At 46.2% G+C, this 23200-nt stretch overlaps 1 protein-coding gene and 1 long non-coding RNA gene across 6 annotated transcripts in view; one reads left to right on the forward strand and one right to left on the reverse strand.

Moving 5' to 3' along the window:
- Nucleotides 1–1095: 1095 nt before the first annotated feature.
- On the reverse strand, nucleotides 1096–9521 carry LOC109282002 (homeobox protein Hox-B1). The gene is made up of 2 exons (XM_019482639.2): nucleotides 9173–9521; nucleotides 1096–4214 (listed from the first exon to the last, which is right to left on the reverse strand). Exons 1-2 carry the CDS (start codon nucleotides 9519–9521, stop codon nucleotides 3871–3873), a joined length of 693 nt encoding a protein of 230 aa, XP_019338184.1. The 3' UTR covers nucleotides 1096–3870.
- Nucleotides 7080–23200, forward strand: part of LOC106738835 (uncharacterized) — a 43729-nt gene continuing 27608 nt past the window's right edge. The window contains exons 1-5 of one of the 5 annotated variants that reach the window (XR_002088867.2): nucleotides 7082–7493; nucleotides 9570–9637; nucleotides 13129–13265; nucleotides 13872–13996; nucleotides 15205–15401. This is a non-coding gene — a long non-coding RNA (uncharacterized LOC106738835). Of the gene's footprint in view, nucleotides 7494–9569; nucleotides 13266–13871; nucleotides 13997–15183; nucleotides 15402–23200 lie in introns of those variants that run through there. The other 4 variants (XR_009457258.1, XR_009457259.1, XR_002088870.2 and 1 more) reach the window with 4 other exon arrangements.

A 23200-nucleotide genomic window follows, 5' to 3' on the forward strand; every position in this document is an offset into this window, starting at 1 on the left:
ACTTATTGACTCAGGGTTAGTCAATGACCAGGTCAGCCCTGTCCTCAGGCAAGGCAGAGGTCAAAAGGGCAGAGGTGAAAGGAAGAGTAGGCCCGTATGGATTTTCTGGACGGCAGCTGGAATTTTAGAATAAAGCTTGTCCCCAACGCAGAAGGACGAACCGTTGCAGCCGGCTCAGGTGCAACGGCCTCGATTCGGGGGGGGACGGGGACGAGGCAGAGACAAAAGAATGAAGACTCAACCGCGCCTTTCACAAAAGGGCCCGCATGTTTGGCTCTGCCCACGTTTTCCTTGCAGATCTTACGATTTTTGGAACGCCTTTTCTTCCTCAAGCATCAGCCCCCGGAGTCCTGTGATTAGCAGGAATTTTTGGCTTTTTCTTTTTTAATGTCAATCGCAGTCAGGGTTTTGCTCAGGGGAAGGCCTGGAAATGTGACTCTTGAGGGCAGATCAACACCCCCCCCACACAAATAAAAATCTCTAGAATTGCATGATTTCAAACCAAATGCAATGATTGTTTCCAATGCACGGGATTCAGGCGTTCTGGGCCGTGAGCTAAGCCACCCACAGCAGCTCAGGTGTTAGGAGTGAGCCCTCCTGATCATCCGGCCACCGGCTCCTGATTCCATCACGCACGACTGGGCTCCAGGGAGGAAACCGAGGCACGAGATGGGACGAGAAGCACATTGCACTCTTCAGTCCCTCAAACTCTATGCAGCGAGACTAGCAGCATGGGAGGAATCTCTGCACGATCTCCCAGCATCAGCCTCTTTGCTTTCTGCAGGGATCGGAACAGATTACATTTGCTTTCAGATGTTTCCAATTTCATCCACTTTAATGCAAAATACGGATTTTTTATTTTTTTTTTGTGGAGGCCTCTCCTCTCCCCGCGGATGCCACCAGTTGGCTCCTGTGAAACCCATCTGCTGAAGGACGCTCCATTGTCAAGGCCAGGGCACAATTTGCAATGCGGGATTGCAAGTTCTTTGGAGCAGGGATCACTATTTGCTGTGTTTGTACCGCACCTGGCACAATGGAGCCCCCGGCTTGTCTCTCTCATCCTGCGCCGGTTAATGAATTAATGACACAACAGAATCAAAGGGAGACAAACTTTTAATGTTATTGTTCCACGTATCCATTTTTCCTCCCCTTAGCTCCCCCCTCCCTCCCTAATCCTCACTTACATTTTTAAAGATGACATAAATAAATAAATAACGACATAAACCCGTATTTTCCTTCTGATAGTCCTAGCAAAGAAGAGGTAGAAATTTTGCAGTAGCTTCCTTTCATTTTCACGTGCCTTTTAAATATTCTCCAGCGTCCAAAGAAGCCTCATGCTCCATGCATTTGGCTGTATTCCTTAGGTTTAAAGCACTGCGTGCCAGTGGTAACTAAACTTTGCAATACTTAAGCGTTCTACGCTATCGACTTTTTTTTTTCCCCCCTGCATTAATGCTAGATAATTTGTGATTCCACCAAATGCCTCAATTAGCTTTATCTTTCCATGTGGAGTAATTAAAAAAAAAAAAGGAGAATTTTTAAACTGGCATGAAGATAAAAATAACAGCACAAAGCAGCAGAAGTAAAAAAAAAAAATTATAATAGCTTAAACATTCAAATGACAGTAGAAATGCTAATTCCACACGACGAGAATTTTGCAATGCAAAGATGAATAAAAAGAACATTTTTGGTATCTACACGTATTTGGTATCCTAGTTACAGTTTCACATTTTTTTCCCCAGCAAAATTGAGCGCACTGTAGATTTAAAGCTCGGATTAAAACAGCAACAATTTCTAGAGATGTTCTGTTTCAAAACCCACCCATGCGTGGGTTTTATTAACTGTTTTATTGCTGAATTGCAGTCAAAAACTAAGGTAAAGCCTGTCAGCATAGCCTTTGGTATTCTGTTAAATTTGGTGGCTTCAATGAATATTTTCAAACCACATACACGGCTAAAACACCTAATTCCTTACAATGGCTAAGCCTCTTGTAATATGTGATCCTAGTGGAATCCAACTAATATCCTCCATCTACAAAAGGTCTTTGGTATTTATTAAATATATATTTAATAACAGGCCCGTGGTAATGAAAATGAACGCACAGATTATTTTCCCGGTGCAAGGGAATGTATATAAACTTTTTACAAGCATCAGTGGTCAGCCCCCCTAATAACAGTATGACAATAATGATAAAATGTGGGTACCCTTTTACACCTTCATTAAAGTTTTAAAAGGCTGGCTTCTCGTCTCACTGTACTCGCGTTGTCCTTTGAAATGTCTCTAACCCTGCCCCTGATTTTCTTTTTTCTTTTTTTTTTGGTTTGCTTGCTGCTTTCTCTCCACACCTCCCTGCTGTAAATTTAAATCCACTCTTAATATGAAGTGCGTATTTCTTTCCAGCTGTAGCAGATTTAAACGTTAATGAAGAATCTCGGCAATGGGAAAATAAATAATACACTTCTAAGCTTTTCCTGACTGAAGTGCTTATTTATAGCATAATTATCACGTCCGTCGCATCACTCAGACGGCTTTTGAACCCTCCTTCCATCTTCTGTTCATTTATGGCAAAGCTGCTTTTAGTGCAAAAAAACATCACTCGGAAATGGGGGAAACATCATATTTCCTGACCAAATAACCATGTCAACACAAGGATTATATTGCACACAGCTTGCTCCATATGCATCCATTAGAGACTGCTACGATTCTTTTCACTGATTCAAGGGGCTTGGGATCTGTTTGGTTAATATCATGCCAGAGAGAGGGACCGTCCCACTGCGGGGGTGCCATGTGTGTGGCTCGGTGGCAGGCTAGAGACGGCACTGACACATCAGGGACAATCTGATTGCCCTCGCTGTTCCCTGTTGCTATCTTAGGGGAGAAATGCTGAGTTCAGCGACAACCCTTCCCCCCCCCCAACCTGGGTCGAAAAAGAGCATTAGTGGCTTTAGAAGTATACCAGGTTTCACCTCAACAGCACGTCATACAGGATGCTGCATCTTTCCTAGAAATAGTTCTAGGAGACGATGGTCCCAGCGCAACAAAACAGGAAAGCTTGGCGCCAGAGCTGAAAAGGGATCGTTTTCCAAAATAAAGATCACCCAAAAAAGAGATCGTTCCTCCCCTCTCCCCCCCAAAAATTAAACACCCGAGCAATGTTTCCGAGAGAAAGAGATCATTCCTCCCCCCCTCAAAAAAAATAAAATTAAAAATTGCCAATATAGTTCATTCAAAAACAATGCAGTCAAACTGTTTGGTGCAAAAGTACCCAAAAGCGTCCCCAAACAAAAATCACAGCGGGGAACTTTGGAAGAACTGCTCATAAAAAAACAAGGGAGTGATGTTCTCCTAAACTTTTCCGCTCTGTTTTGGGGGATAGCTTTTCCTGACACAAGTTTTCCTCTAAATTTACAATTCTTTTGGTTTTTTGACTGGCATTGTGTGACAAATTCCACCCCCCCCCAACCCATCTCTGCTACATCATCAGCTGACTATCACGACTACAGCATTTCTGCTTAGGCAGCGGTTTGGGGTTTTTTGTAATCTCTGCTTTAGGACTTAGCTGGGGCAATTTGCTTTAATGGGATGCCCATTATTTCTGCATTTGCACTTGCTGAAGGAAGGCTGGCTTAGAAGCACCAGGAAAGCCCTGAGGTGGGAGCCTGGGAACTGCAAGAAATGTTTTTAGAGGGTGTTCCCCCCGCCAAAGTCTTTTGCAGGCTTTGGCAGGAGCCAAGCTCTGCGAGAAGCAAGCTGGATGCAAAGAGGCTAGCTAAGTGGTCCTGATGGACTGGTGTCTTTCTGGTGCTTTTTTTTTTCCTCCACAAGGTGAGAAGAAAAGTTCCAGCACTGCAGAAAGCCCCAGAGGGCCCATCAGATGGGAGGGGTGGTGGCCTCCTGGCTTCGGCTAGGGGAGATGGCTGGGGATGTGATGTCCGATTTATCAGAGGGGGACTCGTGTCCGCGATAGCTGGATGCCCCCCCAAGGAGACCCTCCTTCTCCCTCTTCTTCTGCTTCATCCTGCGGTTCTGGAACCAGATCTTCACCTGGGTCTCATTGAGCTGCAAGGCCGAGGCGATCTCCACCCGCCTGGCCCGGGTCAGGTACTTGTTGAAATGGAATTCCTTCTCCAGCTCCGTCAGCTGCTTGGTGCTGAAGTTGGTCCTGGGAGAGGCTCCATGGGTCTCCCCAGCAAAGCTGCAGTCCCTGATCTTTGCTGGGGACAGAGAGGGAGAGGCACTTCAACACACGGAGGTTAACGAACAGGTCTCCCACTTCCCTGCTGCACACGCACAACACACACATTGCTTTCCTCAAGCAAGTCCAATACTACACACATCTACACACACACACTCTCCTGTCCTCTTCCCTTCTAATAGAGGCCCGGATTCCTTTTGCAAAATTTATTCCTATCATTGTATATGCCCATGTTCAGGGCACGCATGCTGCAGTCATTGGCTGGATAATGTAAATTATATTATATATGCATTATGCAAAAAATGCAAAAAATAATCACATGTACCACTGCTTTTCTTTATCTACAGACAAGCATATAGAGGCGTGTGTATGTATATACATGCGTGTATGTGTGTGTATGGATATGTGTGTGCAAATATATACACATATGTATACACATACATACATATATACACAAAATGATATGATATGATATGCACATGCATACATATTATACATATACTGGGATATTATATACAAACATTCATACAAACATATATATATACATACACATATGTATATATACAGATACACACATACATGTGTATGTAGACACACATATGTATGTGTGTGTGTATATAATATATAATATATATATAATTATATATATATAATATGCCAGTACATAGTGTGTGTGTCTGTGTGTGTGTGCACACACACGAGTGTATTTGTATATAGGGCATGTAAGTCTATAAGGATACATATCCATATTCATATATGGATAGTTTTCACTATATAAACACGCACAATTATTTTCCTCTGTACAGCAAGAATTACCCAGACACCTCTATACATCACCGTGTGTGCATGTTACAGACACACTATGCACATACATATACTGCACACAATTACTGTTCACTATGCAGAGCAAAAAAGGTATATACATACCAACATAGGTGTGCATATGCACCCATGCACCCATTTTTTATTATATGCCTCCATATTCATATAGCTATGCTATGCATTATATATTAATGATATATGGTGTATCTCAAACATGGCATACCGTGATTATTTTATTAGGCTGAGCTACTTATAATGGATATTAAGATATACAAGATGATGGAGCCCCTCTGAGCCTTTCTGGATAAGGAGGGATATAAAAAATAATCATGATAACAATGACAATAGTAGGAATATTGGGATAAGGATAATAGCAACATATGTCACAGATGCATGCATATACACATGCACATGTGTGCACAGATGCTTGCACACACATACACACATGTGCACAGATGCATGCATATGTTTGCACACATGCACGCACATGCACAATATGTGCATAGATGCATGTACACACATGTGCACACATACACACAATGCGCATGCAAATGCATAAATGTGCACAGATGCATACACAAGCATAGGCACAACATGTGCATGGATACACACGCGCACACACACATGCACACTTGTGTGAGCATGACACATGATGATGGGTGCTCTGCTCCCCTCTACTGCTGCCCCACTTCGCCCCAGGGGTCTCTGCTGGGCCGGAGGATTTGTGTGTGTGGGGGGGGGGGGGGCTTAAAAGCTTTCCATCCAGCCAAGTTTGCCATGGGAGAACACAGCAGCTACAGGGTTAAATTGGGGGAGGGGAGGGGTTGGCCTCCACTGCGCTGCTGCGGATGGCTGGTTGGGGTGGGGGCATAGATGTGTGCACACGCACATGGGAGGGGGTTGTAGCTTGCCTGCACTAGTGTGCATACGCATGTCAGAGAGCGTGTGCTGGATGTGTGCAAATGCACGTGTGCACATGTGAGTTAAGGGCAGGACTCCATGTGTGTAGCACAGATCTGGGCATGTGTGCGCTGGTGTACCTGTAGCCATGTGGGTGCACAAGTGTGTGTGTACAGGGGAGGGCTGTGCGTGCGTGGGGTGTTTCTGCCTGTGCGTGGATGAGAGGCAAGGGTTTTGTAGGGCGATCTAGCTGGGGCGGTGCACACGTGTGTATGGCGTGTCTGCCTCTGCCAGCGTGTGCATGTGCGCAGTTGTGTCTGCATGCACAGACTTCTGTGCATACATGTCTATGTGCGTGCATGCATGTGTGTGTACCCACAACAACACTTTTGTTGCACAGGCACTGGGACTTTCCCTGTTGGAGTTACTGGGTGGTGTTTTGCTGAGAGGCTTTTAACACTGGCTCGACATCAGCTCCCCCCACCTGCATTTACCTTCTCCCCCCAGTTCGATCCCCACCTCCCCACTAGGGAACTCCCAACACTTTCTCTGGACTGGGGGGGCTATGCTGCACCTGCCTTCCTGCCTTGCCCCGCAAAAAAACTCACTAACAGTAGGAGCTTTTTAAGCCCTTCTCCCTGGCTATGAAGTGCACTCTCTCCCTCCCCCCCACAAAAAACACACAAAAAAGCCCAACAACAACAAAAGACATTGCTGTCCTTATTTGCCTTTTATTTTTTGGTCGTGCTAGTTTTGCAAATGATCCACCAAGGGTGTCTAGGCTTGGATTTAAAAAATGCAAAGATAAGGGGGTGGGGACAGGGACTGCTCCATAACAGCAAAAGAATTAGCAACAATTTCATAGATAGATAGATAGATAGATAGATAGATAGATAGATAGATAGATAGATAGATAGATATGATCTAGATCTCTCTCTCTCTAGCTATATATAAATATATCTAGTTACATGTATCTAGATATAAATATCGATATATCTATATATCGATATATAGAGATATATAGATAGATACCTAGATCATATATACCTATGTATCTCTCTTAGATATCTCTCTCTCTTAGCTATCTTTATCTAGATATAGATATAAAGATAGATATAGGTATCTATCTATCTATCTATCTATCTATCTATCTATCTATCTATGTGCATGGGGGTGGGTGACGATTCAGCGCTTCCCCTCCCTGCCCCGGAACAATACGAGACGCGAGGTGGCGATGGGACAAAGAGGATCCCCTGCCCCCCACCCCGAAAAGGAGAGTGGGGGAAGCAAAAAATAGCCTGGAAATATCGGGAACGCGACGCCACTGCCTCTATTATATTATTATTTTGTGCAGCTTTTCTCCCACCCCCGGGGGAAGTTTCTGGGTGCAGATCAAGAGAGAGAAGGGGAGTGGGGGAAGTGCACCGAAGTCCAAAGGTCCTCGCTGCCCCCCTGCAAAGTTTCAAAGTGGTTTTAAATTCGCAGAGCAAAGGCTGCAAAGTGTCTGCTCGCAGCTCCAAGCACTTCCAGCTCCTCCGGGAGCAGCGATGCCGGGTTTCAATCCGAATTAGACGCAGTGAGTGAAAACTCCCCGCGTGCGCTCCGGCCCCGGCCCCGGCCCCGCGGAGCCGGCCCGGCTTGGCCCCTCCAGCGCGGCCACTTGCGGGAGGGCCCGTGCAGCGCTCCGGGGGGACCCGAGCCCTGGCTCCGCCCGCACTTTGCAAGGGGAGAAATAAAGGCATCGGGGGAGAAACTTCGCAGGGACATTGCATTGTCGGTGTTCATGTCATTAAAAGTTGGAGAGATCTAGATCTAGTTATCCACGGCTATAGCCACGCACACACCTCCCGGTGTACCGTACAGGGGATGTTTAGCAGAGAAAAAAAAATCTCGAGGAGTACTCATGGATTTTTTTTAAGGATTATTACCGATTTCTTTAGGATTTCTTACGGAAATCTTTAGGATTGTTTATACATTTCTTTAGGATTGCTTATGGATTTCTCTAGGCTTGCTTATGGAAATCTTTAGGATTGTTTATCAATTTCTTTACGGCTGCTTATGGAAAACTTTAGCATTGCTTATAAATTCCTTTAGGGTTGCTTATAGACATCTTTAGCATTGTTTATAAATTTCTTTAGGGTTGCTTATGGAAATCTTTAGGATTGCTTATGGAAATCTTCAGGGTTTTTTATACACTTCTTGAGGATTACTTATGGAAATCTTCAGGATTGCTTATAAATTTCTTTAGGGTTGCTTATGGAAATCTTTAGGATTGCTTATAAATTTCTTTAGGGTTGCTTATGGATTTCTTTAGGATTGCTTATGGAAATCTTTAGGATTACCTATGCAACTATTTAGGATTGCTCATACATTTCTTTCGGGTGATTTAGGGATTTAGGATTACTTCTGCATTTGTTTAGGCTTGCTTCAAGAAATCTTTCGGATTGCTTATATATTTCCTTAGGATTTCTTGTGGAGCAAAGATCCCGATGTACTTGGAAGTTAGCAAGGCATTTGCAGTGATCGTACCCCTAGTGCTTTTCTCGACACCTCCAGAACATGGCTAACATGTTGCTGAAGAAAGTTGGAAGCGAATGATGATGATAATAGTAGTAGTAGTAGTAGCAGTAGTAACAACATCCCGAGGGTTTGCTAAGGAAAAACTCCGGGTGAGTTGTGCAAACGCACCGACTTCTTTTTTTTTTTATAGGAAGAGTCCAAAACTTTTCTAGAGGCATCTCAGAGCCCCCCCAGCCCGCAGCCCGCGGCCACACTTGCTAAGCACCCCCTGGATAAAACGAGACAGGAATACACTGCTTCTCGGTTGGCTTTTTTTTTATTAGTAGCATCATTATTGCTTCGCGATTCCCGGCTAAGCCCGGCCGACCCGCGAGCCGACTCCCTGCTCAGCGGAGAACCCACCCGAGACACCGGGGAGATATTTTCCTTTTTGCGGGCAGCCTTCAGAGAAGCGCACGGGGAAAACCCATCGGATTTCCACCCAAAAAAGAGGCTCGGACCCACCCGGCTGCCACCAACACCCCCGAAGCACCGGCACTTTGCAGGCAACCAGGGGCCAGATCCCCGCCACGACCTCCCTGCAACCCCAAAAGAGATGAAGCAACTTTTCCCCCCTCCCTGAAAGTACTGGGTGGACTTTTAAAGGATGCAACAACAAGCGCGAGCCCGGAGACGAGCCGGGCGGGCGGCGGGCAGCGCGGGGAGCCCCCGGGCAGGGCGGCTGCTCGGACTCACCTGACTTGGGCGGGTTCCTCTTGAGTCTCATCCATTCAAAAGTTGCCGTGGCGTCCCGGGAGAGGCGGCTCCGCGGGTCCCCGCGCCCCGCCGGGCCGCGCTCCGGGCAGCAGGCGGGGGCGCCGGGGCAGGAGCCGGGGGGCGGCTGCAGGAAGGGCCGGGGCTGGCCGGGCCAGCGGCAGGGCTGGGCCCCCCAGCCCAGCTCGGGGTGCGGGTTCATGGCCCGCCCATGCCAGGCGGGACCCGCTGCCCCTCTGCAGAGGCGCGGGGGAGGACCGGGCGGCTGAGATGGGGATCCAGTGGCAACGGGGATCACGTGCCCGGCTCCTGGCCAATGGCCAAGGTTCATTGCGAGGGGGACTTGGATGAGCTAATGGCAGCAATTTGTAACTTTCAGGCTCTCTCCGGGCACACGCGGCGGGGAGACGCCGCGGGATGCGGGGATGCGCCGGGGCGCGGCCCCAGGTAAGTCCCTGCCGCTGCTCCCGCTTGCGGGGTAGCCCCCACCCCCGTGCAGCCGCAGCCCCCGGGTCGCCTTCATCTGCCTCCTGAAGTTGGCAATTCCTCGTGCCGTGGGGATGGATGGTCCTGGCTGGGCTGGGTGAGGCAGAGCGGGCTTGGGGATGCGCAGGGAAGGCAGCAACTTTCTGGGGGCAGTGGGATCCCGTGGGGATGTCTGAAAGCGGGGAGAGAAAACTTTAAACGTGGAGGAAAAAATGTGGCAGGGGGCCAGCCTGCAAGGGGCTGCTTGGGGTGTCCCCCCGCAATGCCCCTTACCCCCTGGTCAGGAGTGAGGGGCACTGGTGAGGACTGCCCAGCCCTGATGACAAATGGTGTAAAAAAAAAACCCCCATGGGGAGCCCCTGATTTAGGTGAGAGGCACAGCCGCTCCCCAAAGGGCCTGTAGTTTTTATTTTTTTCTCTCTCTCTTTCCTATGGCTGACTTGGAGCAACAATTTTAAGTCCAGTTTAAGGTTGGTTAAGCAGTCTAATGCTCTTGAGGAAAGGGGATGTCCCTTGGCAAGGTCACCCTCAAGTTGGTGTGGAGGGCAGAGTGCTGTTATGAGGTCCACGGTTTGATCACAGTCACGTTCTGCAGGACTCCTAATTCGCCATCTGTGCATCAAGTGACGGCAGCCGCCATGCCAGGGGTGGTAGTGAGGACCTGTAAGGCAGCTCTTCAAACAAAAATATTCCAGGATATTGGGGGGGAGGCAGGGGGATGCTTCCCCTTCTCCCATCTAAGCTGAGTTCACGAAAGCTTATGTTCTTATATAGTTTATATAGTTAGCCTATAAGGTGCATATCTACTCTGCCTCTTTCTCAAAGCCACATTCAGCTGCTCTGGATATCTTCCCTCTTCACCCCTGCCCCCAACTTTTCTTTGTTGCTTTATTAATAAAGCACTTGAAGTAGTAAAATCAATTGATAGTGTCTCTTTCTTTTTTTTTTTCCTTCTCAAAGGTAAATCTCCTTTGGAACAGTAAGTGGATAAGAACAGTTTATTACTAATTATTACCCAGCTTTCCATCTTGGTACCTTTACAGCCAGGTGGATTCAGTTTTAATTTAAGTGGAGGTGGATGTATTGGGTGGTTTCAGTTACAAATTAGGAGAATGGAGAGAACAAGTTATGGTTTCTTGATTGATATGGGTTTTCGAAATGCATTTATGTGCTTGTGCGCATGCGTGTGTGACATATATATATATGTCTGTGTTGAGTGTGTGTTGTGTGTATGTATGTGTATACATATATGCATGTGTGTATTTATACATGCATATGTGTGTATATATATATATATGCATGTGTGTATTTATACATGCATGTGTGTGTGTATATACACGCGTATATATATTATACATGGGTTCAACATGGACATGGGTTCAACACCATATATGCACGTGTGTATTTATACATGCATATATATGTGTGTGTATACATGTGTGTATATATGGGTATATGTGAGTGTGTGTATATATGTGCATCTATGTGTATACACACTCACACACATTAAATACAGTGATCCTCAAATTAGTCTTTGGGAAAAGTCCGTTTTTTCTAGGACTGTTTTTAAACCTTTTAAAACATGATGCTGCAGAGGTTTGGTTTTGGTTTTTTTTTTTGTAAGCCAGCAGCCTTTAGAGATATGTAAAAGGATGTTCTGTATGAATTTTGACTGAAAAAAAAATTGAACCCCAGCTACAGGCAAATAAATGCATGAAAAAACTCAACTCCTGAAGCACTCAAACTGGTGTTTTCTTTCCAAATTGCTATTCCAGGCACGTAACACCCAGCCCAAGGATGCTGCATCCAAGAAATATTAATCTAAATTACTATTAATAAGGGACAGCTACAAGTTAATTGGTATTAAAATAATTCATTTCAATTTGTTAATATTAAATGAACAGAGAGCACTTTTGCTTAAAACGCACTCTTGTTCTGTCTTTCCTGCTAGCTGAAAAAAAAAAATTCTCTGCAAAGAGACTTTTCCTAGCAATGGAGATTTTATTTGGGGTTTGGTTTGAGTGCCCCCCAGCTCCCCCTGTGCCCCATCAGAAAACCCCTGGGTCTGATGATGGCAGAGCACATTTCCCAAACTCACCTGAACGACTAGAAACCGGAGCAGAATTTGAGGTGGGCCCCTGTGTTTCTAGAGGTTAGTGGCGGGATGCGATCAAGCCACCGTCCCATTCAATCTCCCCCAAAACTTCTCCCAGTCTCCAAGGAGAATTTCCTTGTCTCATCCTCTGAGTCACCTCTTTTCCTGGCATGGGACATGGGTTCAACACCATCAATGACTGCATGCCACGTTTAGATGACTTTTCGACCACTTGAAAGTCTAATAAAATATTTAAGCCATGTATCCTGCTATTGATTTTATGTAAAAATGTTCGGCTGGTGGAATTCATTAGGTCCAAGTTCTCCCCCGTCTTCAGTTGCCCCGTTCCCCATCTGTTTACTTCCCGTGGAGCCAAACAGAGAGCGGCATTTTGATTAATATTTACAGGGTTCTGTCTCTTTAATTCATTCAGCAGCACTCTCCTTTTGCTTGTCAACTGAAATCTGGATGCAGATGGCACCTAGGAAAGCTAGCACAAGCAGGGGAGGCGGGGGGCGGGATAAAAAGAGTCTTTGTGGCAAGGACGTGAATAAAATAAGTGTCTGTAGAGCACTCAGGGCCTCAGTGGCTGGACTGGAGAAGTTGTTCAGACAGGCCTGTTCCAAGCCAAGACACGTGGCTTTTTGGATCCAGCCGCGCCACATACGTATTAATATCTGCTGTGCCAAGGAAGAGGCTGGACGCACGCTGGTCCAATGGTTTGTCCTGGTCAGGCCTCTATGTAGCTCGCTGGTACCTGGACTCCATCCATCCGCACTGTCTTCCTCGACTGCAAATACAAGGTGCCGTTTCATCCTGGCTTCTGCCTGAATTTATTGCACGGTGGATGTGTTTGCAGCACAGAGAGGGAGCAGGGAAAGAGGAATAGCAAGGTGCCAGGATCCGCCATTAACATCGGCTCCCAGGAGGATTCCAAATATTTAAATTGCTAATCAACTAAGAGCTGTCACCTCCCAGCCCCATGTTTGTCTTTGCATAAAGAAGGGTGGAAAAAAAAAATCCGCTAACAAGAAAAAAGAAAGCAAGGTAGAGATTTCCCCCAGCACTTCGAGTGGGACCTCTGCCACCGTCATCATGGCCAAGGATACGTGGAAGGTGTGGGCCTTTAAGAAGCTGGGTGGGTTTCCCCTGACGTCTTTTGCAAAACCAGCCTCGTTGCACTGCAAGCCATGAAATATATGCTTTCTGCCAAATTAATAGACGCTTAAAATCTAGTTAGGCTGCCATTTTTCACGAAACGGGAGCCTTTCATTCTTGAACCGAAGACACATTCATCACTGTTTGCATGTAAGACCCCAACCACGCTCTTTAATATTAAAGTTCAATATTTTATTAGGAGTTGGGGGCTGGGGAAGAAACCGGAATGGATTCGCAGAGACACATCGGTGTTTTGCAGTAGATAATGTGCCAACCAGCTGACTCGTCGAGGGGAACGTGGCTGCTGCTCTATAGTTCTCCTTTTAAAGTAAAAAGGTGGGTGTTTTCCTTTCCTACCCCATTCTTCTTTCTACTAATTGGGACTGATTTCATTCATAAGTTAGGGGGAGGAGAGGTTATTCTAGTGCCTACAGTTCTTGCGCTTGGAGCTGTACAAACACCGAACAAAATGACGATCCCTACTCCATAGAAGCCCTTATCTGCACACTCTTATTCAGAGAGAACACCAGCAGGCTCTTCCTATGCCTGAAGAAGGGTGCCTGTGCCCTTGGCAAAGAACATTTTTGCCAGCTATTCAGTTGGTCTAATACACAGTTACCCAAATAACCTTGTCTGCTTATGCATATCATAAACCTGACAGCTGGGAGTTGTTCCAATTATTAATTTTTTCTATGGGGTGATTCGTGGTAGTAAAACTAAGTTGGCTAAAAGCAGTAGTAGCATCACAGCTTGAGTATAAAACCTCCCAGAGTCACAGAGAAGTAGGGCTGGAAGGGACCTCCAGAGGTCATCTAATCCAAGCTCCTGCCCAACGCAGGGTTATCCCGATCCAAACCATCCTAGACAAACCATAATCTAAATTCTGCATAAGACTGCCGTCAACATCGATGCTTCAAAATTCTTGCCTCTTATATACCGCAGCTGGAGACAGTCCTGGCTTCCACCCAACCTCATGGATTTTGTCTACACTGAAAAGTTGTTTCCAAAGTGAGGAAGTCATATGGACCCAAGGTCTTGCGACTGGTGGAGCTTCCCCTACATTAAGGGTAAGTCTACAGTGCAATAGCTACAACTCTGCTTTGGTGACAGCTCTCATGGCCTGTCTGGGGTGGTTTCACTGGTGTATTTCTGGCTGTGGAGTGCGTGATGGGGGTGAGTGGGTGAGAAGTGCTTGGGGACATCCCACCCAGAACACAGGGTCACTGAGATGCACATCTACCCTGAGGTCAGGATGTCCTACCCTGAGGTCAGCAGATCTACCCTGTGGCGGGAACAAGGCAGGGGAAAATCACCACATCTCCTATTGTCAGGATCACTAAATCAGACTTTTGATCATGAACCAGAGGCACGGCCTGGATCTGTGACAGAGCACACCCCCAAATCCCCTAGCCCACTATATATATGACACCCAGGGCTGTGTGATTCTCAGGCTGCATGTTTGACACCCCTACTGTATAGCAGTGTAGCTTGGTTTGTTCTTAATGTGCTTGCTTTTAGGGCTCATTTCTATACAACTATAGCAGTAAGACAGAAGCAATTGCTTCTGTAACTGGCACAGACCAGGAGACACTTCTGTAAAGTAGATCGGGCCTTACACGTGCTTGCTTGAAAACCATGAGTAATTTCAGTGGCAATCATTCATGGTAGCAAAGACAAGTACAGGTGTTTGCAGGGCCTAACGGCTTCTCTGCATAGAGGAAATGGACCTGAATAAGCACTGCAGAATTAGCTCTTCTGGAAAATTTCCTTGCATGGATGACTGGAATGAAAGCCTCTCTAATTAGACAAGCAACAGCACCCTTCCCAAGTAGAGAGCGCGACTGAAATAGTGTCCACAATGAGAGTAGTTTGGAGGAGGGTTATTTTGGGATTGCTTCTTTGATGGGGTCTGGGCCTGATGGGGAAACAACAGATGTGTGTGGCCCTGGGCTGAGTTGAGAGGGAAGGGACAGGAGCAGTGAGAGGTGATAAGCCCAGTCAACCATGGCTGCAGACAAGTCATGGTGGGTTTCTTCTAGGCATCACCACAGGGAGGAGCTTTCTAGAGGACTTGAAGGAAGATGATAGGGTGTCTTTGGGGTTTTTCTGGGGTCCACTTCCACACTTGCAGAAGGGGCTCAGTGCATGGGGCTATTAATTCCCTTTCTATGAAGTTCCCCAGCCCAAATGGTGGAAAGACCCATTCATAACTCTCTCCCATGCACATGCTTTGTTTCTCAACTGTTATTTCCAGTTACCTTCCATTTCCATTAAGGTGCTTCCACAGCCTCCGAGTACCCAGCATAATCTGATTTGAGCTTTGCCTGAAAGAAGAAGGCAGTGCCTGAAGCTCTCTCCCCCGTGTTGGGGTAGAAGGATGATGTGCCGTGTCCAGCGCGGCGATCTGATTGTCTGCTGGCGCATGGAGGCACAGGAAGATGCTGGTGGAAAACACAATGCGGCATTGACAAGGTTCTCTTCATTTTCCTCCCCCTTCTCTCTGCTTAAATGAGTCAGAAGAAATTGGCCTTTTTGGAGACTCGATTGATGCCAGTGTTCAAAATTTCTTTTCCTTTCCATGCAATTTTTTTCTATAAATTGTGATTCCTCATTCAAAACAAAAGGAAGGATGAACTGGGGATGATAGATATTGTTTCCAACCTGGGCATAGAAACAGCATCAATTGGGTCTATTACTGTTGGGTGATTTGTGGCATTTTATCTTACGTATATCATACATCTGGGGAAGGGGGTGGGGGTATGCATGGGGATGGATCAATAGATGCTTTAGTGATAGAAGCCACTCTCTGAACCAGGGTGGATGGGTACAGGAATGAGCCCCATTGGCCTGTGTATGTGTAAAAGAGAGCTAAGCAAAATCATTAAAATGAAGTAGTTGATAAGCAAATCTTAGCAGCACCTTTTACATCAAAGTGTGGACGCACGTAATGATCAGGCTGTTCCCAAAGGCCACTGATTGGAAACGAGTTCACAGGTGTCGCAAGTCAGAGGCGTCCACCCATACAGTACCTAGCTTTCCAGGTTAATGGTCACCTTTTTGCCATTGAAGTGCTGAGGCTCTGTGATTCTCTGTACATCTGCCCACTTTGGGATTTAAACTGCATTTAAGCTGGTTTAAGTGTTATGTGTGTCCGTACTCAAAGGGAGGAGCCAGTGTTGCATCCAGCATTCGCTGCTGTCGGATGCAGTGCTCTGGTAGATGATGGCCAACTTTGCATCCAGCCACGCTAAGAAGTAAGCAGACCTGGCCAACCATTACTGTTGAACATCTCCAAACGGACAATGAACTTTTTTACATACTCCCTGTTACCACAGTCATTGAATGCAAACTGGTCTTGAAGGCAAAGAGTTCTTTTGGGTGATATCTTTAATTGTACCAACCAGATGATCGACATAGACGTAAGCAGAGGTACTGCAGTATCCTTCCTTAGGCTTCTCTGCATATTGTTGGTCCTATAAAAGGTCCCCCCACCAGAATTCTTGCCTTTCGTGTATTTTCCAAACCATCACAGCAACATCACCTCAACACTCCCAGTCTTTAATGCATTCATCCACACAGCCTTCTGTTGTATCAGGCCAGCACATCGTCCTCATTTTACACATGGGGGGAAACTGAGGCCAAGACAGTAAGGGCACTCTCGTCTCTGATCTAGGTGCCTAAACTCAGCACTTTGTTGAGGGGAGGGACATTAATTTGGGGAATTACTGGCTTAAGACACCATAAGCCTCATGGTTACATGGGTGGCACTTCTTGAAAATCAGGTCCTTTTTATTTCCTTCTTTCTTTCTTTCAAAAAGAAGGCACGTGTCTCTTCCAGGGCATGTTGTATCCAAGGTACCCTTTATAGGAGGAGCTGGTAGCAGCCCACTAAATTCAAGTTGCCTAAGACCTTTTCATTAAAAAGATCTTTATTTGAGAATCTCTGAAGTCCATTTTTTTTCCAGCAGGTCTTTGAAATGCAACAGTAATTCATCCTCAGGTTAGAGAAGGGTGTTCTCTTGATCCTCAAAGTCTGGCTTTTCTTTGCTAACAAGTGTTTTACCAGGCAAGGCCCATTATGTTCTGTGTGACTTTAGAGCGGTGTTTTGTTTAGCATCGTCTAGGTACTGAGTATAAATGCAGCGAAGAAAGGAAGAGACATTTATATGTATGGTATATATTGTGTCACCCGGAGCACTGTGTCCAGGCCTGCCCCCCACACTTCAAGAAAGATGTGGACAGTTTGCAGAGTCCAGCACAAGGCAGCACAAATGATTAGCTGCAAGACTTACGTGGAAAGACTGAAAATACTCAGGTTGTTTAGCCTGGAGAAGAGAAGACTGAGGGTGGATTTGATTACAGTCTTCAAATACCTGAAGGGTGGTTTTGGAGAGGATGGAGATGGGCTTTGCTTTGTGGCTGTAGGGCATAGAACTAGGAGCAATGGCCTCAAGCTGCAGCAGGGGAAACTGAGGCTGGAGATTCGAAGGGACTTCCTGACTGTAAGGGTGGTCAAGCAATGGAAGAGGCTGTCTAGAAAAGTTGTGGCTTCTCCAAGCTTGTAAACTTTCAAAAGCAGCTTGGACAGACACTTGGAGGGGATGGTTTAGTCTGGGATGAGCCTGCCTTGAGCAGGGGGCTGGACTAGATGACTTTGTGAGGTCCTTTTCAGCCCTACTTTCCTATGATCCTAGGTATGTATGGTATGGATGTATGGTAAATACATGTGGCTAAGTTGTGCCAACCCAGAGGGCTACTAGGCAAAGACGAACTTCCGGTGTGAATGGGAAACTGTGGAACAAGACATCACCCACAAACTGGGCAGTGTTAGGCATGGTTTAAACAAGGATTATGAGTCCTTATCCATATTAAGGACGTGGATTCACTTTAATGACCCCTTTGTTCCTATAGCATCTTTGCTTGTATGTCCCTTTCCTCTCCCCCTCCCTCCTGCTTTCCCACCTATTGTATTTTAATGACTCGCTGCACTTTATACTCTGCTCTGTGCTGTCCTTTCACAGCCCCTGATGAAGTGAGCTTGGGTTCACAAAAGCTTGTGCTGTGTATGGCTCTATATCCATACCAAAGCCCTATAAAGGTGCATTTCTACGCTGCCTTCCGACTGGTTTCAGACTAACATAACTAACTACTACCCTGAAGCATAGTAAGGGCCTTGTTACACGGTAAATTGAAGCGGCTTCTGAAACTCTTAATCCCTGGATTAGCTGCACATTGACACCTTTAAGTGGCTTAAAGCACTCGTTATTCACCTTGAAGTTATGTCCACTCCAGGGCGGGATTATCTCTAATCTGCCTAATTTTGTTCCTGTTCCATCAAGGTACGGCCACTCTCTACAGCTATTCTGCTCAAGTTGAAGTGCTCCAGCATCCCAGAATGCAGGGGCCCCTCCTGAGGCAGGGCCAGCAGGACGCCGGGACACAGCGGGACCAGGCATGGTGCCTCGCCACCCAGGGATGTCAGACATAGTGAGAGCCTATAGTGGCAAGTCACACAGCGGTGCAGGTGCAGGAGAGTTCAGAGATGGTTTTTCATCTTTGGGTGTGACTGCTTCACTAAGATGAACAACACTAAGCCGCTTAACATTTAGGCGACTTACTCCATAAGGTGTAACAAAGCCCTTTGTCTCTGTAGCCAATGGCACATAAGGGAGTGAAGTACCTGCATCACATTCACCTGCCTTTGGCTTCTGTGCCCCAGTGACCACAGACACATTTCTAGCTGGATCAACTGGTGGCGGCCTTTAGCATGGCAGAGACTCCCACCCTGAGAGCGGTAATGAGGCGTCTTTAGCCACGTCCGACTGATCTCTCCTAGGGCCTATTGCAATTCCAGCTACCGTCCTCTGGTAACAAGAGCTACCATCCAACTGGCAGTTTCAACTCCTGCCTTAGGCATGAATTAATGCAATGACTTCCTCCCCCTCCCCCTCTCCCCAGTCTTTGCATAATTCTTAATTCACCTGGCACTGGCCCTTTTAACAGAAGATTTCTCGGGCCGGCAACAGCAATAATAATAATAATAAAAAAGAACCATCAGAAAGTCGCAGTCTAGCTGCTTAAATACATTTTATGGGGTGATTAGAGAGAAAAGCATCCATTTGAGTGCTTTATTTTTATCCCGTCTCTGCTCCCGCAAACATGTTCTTAGCTCTTCCTGTCCTCATTAGTAGCTGACTGAGTGTTAGATAGAGTTACCATTTTAATGGCTCCAATAGACTGCAGTCCCCCACAGCAAAACACTTCCTTTCCCATATTACGAGCTCCAGGCTGGCCAGTTGTCTGCCTCGTAGTCACTGGAGTGTGTTAGGAGACTGGAGAGAGAGAATAAAAAGCAAGTTATCAAGTGGAAATGTCTTATTGCAAAGTCATTTGGCTTTTTATTTCCACCCCCCCCCTGGAAGAGAGAGAAGGATAATCCTTCTGTACAAGGAGGTTGCTATGATTGGGATTGAAATCAGTGTGTAGCAAATGCACCGAGGAGAATTTGGGACTTTTGTTCTCTTCCCAGACATTGAATTCACCCTCTTCACGCTCACTGTAAGCTACCAGAGCCCAAGCCATCTTCACACGTGTTCTCCAGGCCTGATCATTAGAGAGTAGATTCAGGACCACCTGGATATAACATCTAGAAGTACGGTGGGGAAAGCTGGTTGCACAAAACCCTCTTGCTTTTCTGTAGTACAGTGATTTGTTCCCATTACTTCCCTGGGCAGTCTGTTCCACTGCCTCATTGCTCTGACAGTAAGGTGGGAGATCTCGTCTAAATTTCCTTTGTTGCCATTTGAAGCCGCTGCTTTACAACTTGCCGTCTGTGCAAAGGGAGAACTGTTGGTCTTTCTGGCAGCTTATTGAAGATTTGAAAACTGTCATCATGCCCCCCGCCTCAATATGTTGTGCAGCTGCTTTCCGACCCCTTTAGCACTTTATCGTCCATCTCTGGACCCTCTCTAGGTTCTCCCCGTCCTTCTTAAACCATGGAGCCCAGAACAATGCACAATACTCCAGGCTTCACAGGCAGCATCTCTGTGCAGCATGCAGGTGATAGGGGAGAGAAAGGGCAGCATAGTGGCAGATAGGGCAGGGAGCAGAAAGCAGAGCAGAAAATCTGGCAGGGATCAGAAAGCAGAGCAACAGATCAGGCAAGGGAAGAGGATTGGAGTGGTACTCGCTGACATTTTGATGGGAAATGGTGGGGGTGGGGAGTTGAAAGCACTTCCTTCCCACTCGCCATCCCAGGGAATTAGGTGCCTTCACGTCAAGAGCTTTCCACATGTCTTCAGTCCTGCTTGCACATCCTAGGATTTTTTCAAATCATCCCGAGGGATTTAGATGCTCAGATGAATAGGTTGGGAATTTCAGGAGCGCTCCAACAGCTTTGCAAGTATCAGATGCCTGCCGTTGAGTTGTCCTTTCAGTGAGAATTAGACACTAAATTTTATTGGTTTAAATCTTTGACACCCCTGATTTAAGCCGGTGAAATTTAGCGTCTAAACCCCCTGGGCTGAATTTGGCTCATGGGTTCCCTTTCTGGCCCTGGAAGGGTGGGAATTCAGTTGAATCCCCATCTAGGAAGCCCTGCTGGGGACATGTCAGCAGTGTTGGGGGACGAACAACGGCTATGTTAACCCCCTTCCCCCTACTGCTATTCACCCCATCCCTGCTGCCAGGTCTGGATCAAGGCCCGGGGAAGGTTGACACCTGTGGCTTAAATTGCTCTGAAAACAGGACGTAGGAGCTGCCGTTTGTGGCTGTAGTTCATGCCGCCAAGCCAGCTCCGCTGCTGAGCGCCATGTAGCTCCGCCTGATTAACTGTAGCAATCCTCTGGGTTTTGCACCAGTGCTGAGATCCCTTTCCCCTGGCTAATCCTGCTCCCCGCACCTAAGGGAGCTAGTTTGAAGCCAGCCACCGTCATGACAGCTCCTTCGTCATGCAAGCAGTTCTTGATCATGACTGGAGAACCACTGAGCTGTTTGGGTTCGAAAGAGGTCCCCGAGCGATCAGCTTGGCCCCATCACAGCAGAGATGAACTCCATTATTCCTAAACCATCCTCAACAAATGTGTCTCTCGCCGGGTGTATCTCCAGCAAAGGCAGCCCCTGAGCTGCTCTTGACAGCGGTTCCATTGGCCTAACTGTCCTTACAGTGATCAAGTTCCTCCTAATGTTTAGCTTAATTTTTCCCCGCTGCCGCATCAGCTCCGCTTCTCACTCACTTCCCCTTCAGTAACGAGAGGAATGGGTCGCCGTCCTCGTTACAGCCACCTTTCGCCTATTTGCAAGCGGCAACGGGGTCTCTATGCTGTCATCTTTCCTCCAGCCTGAACATGCCTGGCGCGCTCTCAGCCTCCCGCAGGGAAGTGAGTGTTTTACAGACCTTTCAACATTTTTTGTGTTCCTCTTCTCTGAACTCTCTCCAGAACGTCTGTAGCCTGGGGGGAGAAATGAGGACCTAGGCTTACATGTCTGATACAGGCAACATTTGTCCCCAGGTCAGTAGGACAGGGGTCACATTTTCATCTAGGTTTTATCCGCATCTTTAGGGGCCGCAAAGCAATGAGAAATGAGGCCTTAAGTGATTTAGGTTCCTGTGTTCTGTGTCATAGGCAGCATTTTCAAAGCACAGAGGCTTAGGAGCAATCTGAGTCCTTTTGACTTAGGTTTGTGTTTGCTACTTTTAAGGATGGGGGTGGGTCCTAAATCGCTTAGGCACCTCTCTAAGAGCCAGGTTTTCCATTTAGCTTCACAGAGCTAGACTGATTTATGCCAATTGAGAATCTGGGACCCCAAATGAATTGGGGAATGATTACTATCCAGAAAGCTGGGAGGGGTACATATAGGGCGCATCTACATGTGCATTTAAGTGCAACTAAATTTAATGTGCATTAAGATAATGCACATTAAATGATTTTTTTTTGGCAGGTGTCTACACGTGCAGAGACTTGGCACTAAAGTTAATGCACTTGGTACTAAAGTTAGTGCCAAGTCCCTGCAGCCCTGCTATGTGCCCCTAGTTGTTGGCCAACCTGGCACTAAAGTTAGTGCCATGTTGCATCTACACGTGTGTTAATGTGCATTAACTAATTGGGCCTAAATTTGAGACCTGCATTTGCAGGCACAGTTATCCTCATTTTGCTATTTTTAATGTGCATTACGGGTGCACACAGGTAGATACGCACCCATAATGTGCATTAAATTAGGCTAATGCACATTAGCGTGTCTCATGTAGATGCACCCATCGTTATATACGTTCAATAAGGAGTAAGTATATTTAAGCTCCTCAGTGACAGCTGAGCAACTAACTTGTCTGCATGGCACTATTTCACTGGCATTGACCTTCTCCCATTTAAAAAATGGATATAATTAAGCTAGCACAGATCCCTGTTTGTCGCTGGGGCACGAGTGCCGTATTCCTTCGAACGTAAAACACATTCACATTTTTTGATGTTCAGTTTAAAAAATAAGACAACTAAAACATCAGATAAAGACAAGTCTCTGGTGCATATAAGAGCTTTTTACTTTTTTTTTTTAAGTTGAATTTTAGAGGCAGGCCATTTCTGGTAGAAGTATTTCATTTTTTCATTTATCTTCCTATTTGAAGAAATGTGGTGGTTTATGTTGATTTAACTTGCATCTCTCCCCAGTGATATAAGGACAGTTTTAATAGGATTATGCAGAGGCTTAAAATGTGTTGACCTATATCACTTTTCGAATCCGTGACTCTAGATTTTAGTGGATAACATCTCCATTCTCAGCCAGATCTTAAATTCCTTCCTCTTCTACCCTTAGTACAGTAACAAAATACACTTCCAGGTGGATATAAAATTGTAATACTTGGATTTTGCCTCTCAAATATGTCTTTTTTGCAAGGGGCGTCATCATATAATTCCAAAGTCCCACACAAAGCTGGTGCCACCTCATATGCATTGGCAAAAATCATTGATGTTGGAAGTAAAGACCGCTAAAACTGATTTAAAATAGGGCTATTTTTGTTCCAGTGTTATTGGACTCCTGTATGGATTTGGGTGGAGGGGGTTGTATTTTGGAGGTAATTTTTTTGCACGCATTTGTGCTTTGTTTGGGGGTTTTGTTTTACAGAATATCCCTTGTATGTCAGTCTTTACACACTGAACGAGGATAATGAATGCCAGCCCAAAATTCTCCAGTGGAAAAAAGCTGATTGCACAAAACCCAAATGTTTTCTGGGAATTTATCCATTTCAGTCAAACTTGCCATGGGGGCTTATCAAAGAC

The sequence above is a fragment of the Alligator mississippiensis genome, chromosome 15, assembly GCF_030867095.1.
Source record: "Alligator mississippiensis isolate rAllMis1 chromosome 15, rAllMis1, whole genome shotgun sequence".
NCBI lineage: Eukaryota > Metazoa > Chordata > Crocodylia > Alligatoridae > Alligator > Alligator mississippiensis.

Excerpts from the sequence above, each read along its gene's own strand:
- LOC109282002 (XM_019482639.2), bottom strand. The coding sequence starts at position 9,521 with ATGAACCTTGGCCATTGGCCAGGAGCCGGGCACGTGATCCCCGTTGCC. Across the intron at positions 4,215-9,172 it reads GAGGAACCCGCCCAAGTCAG|CAAAGATCAGGGACTGCAGC; the intron begins GTGAGTCCGAGC and ends CTCTGTCCCCAG.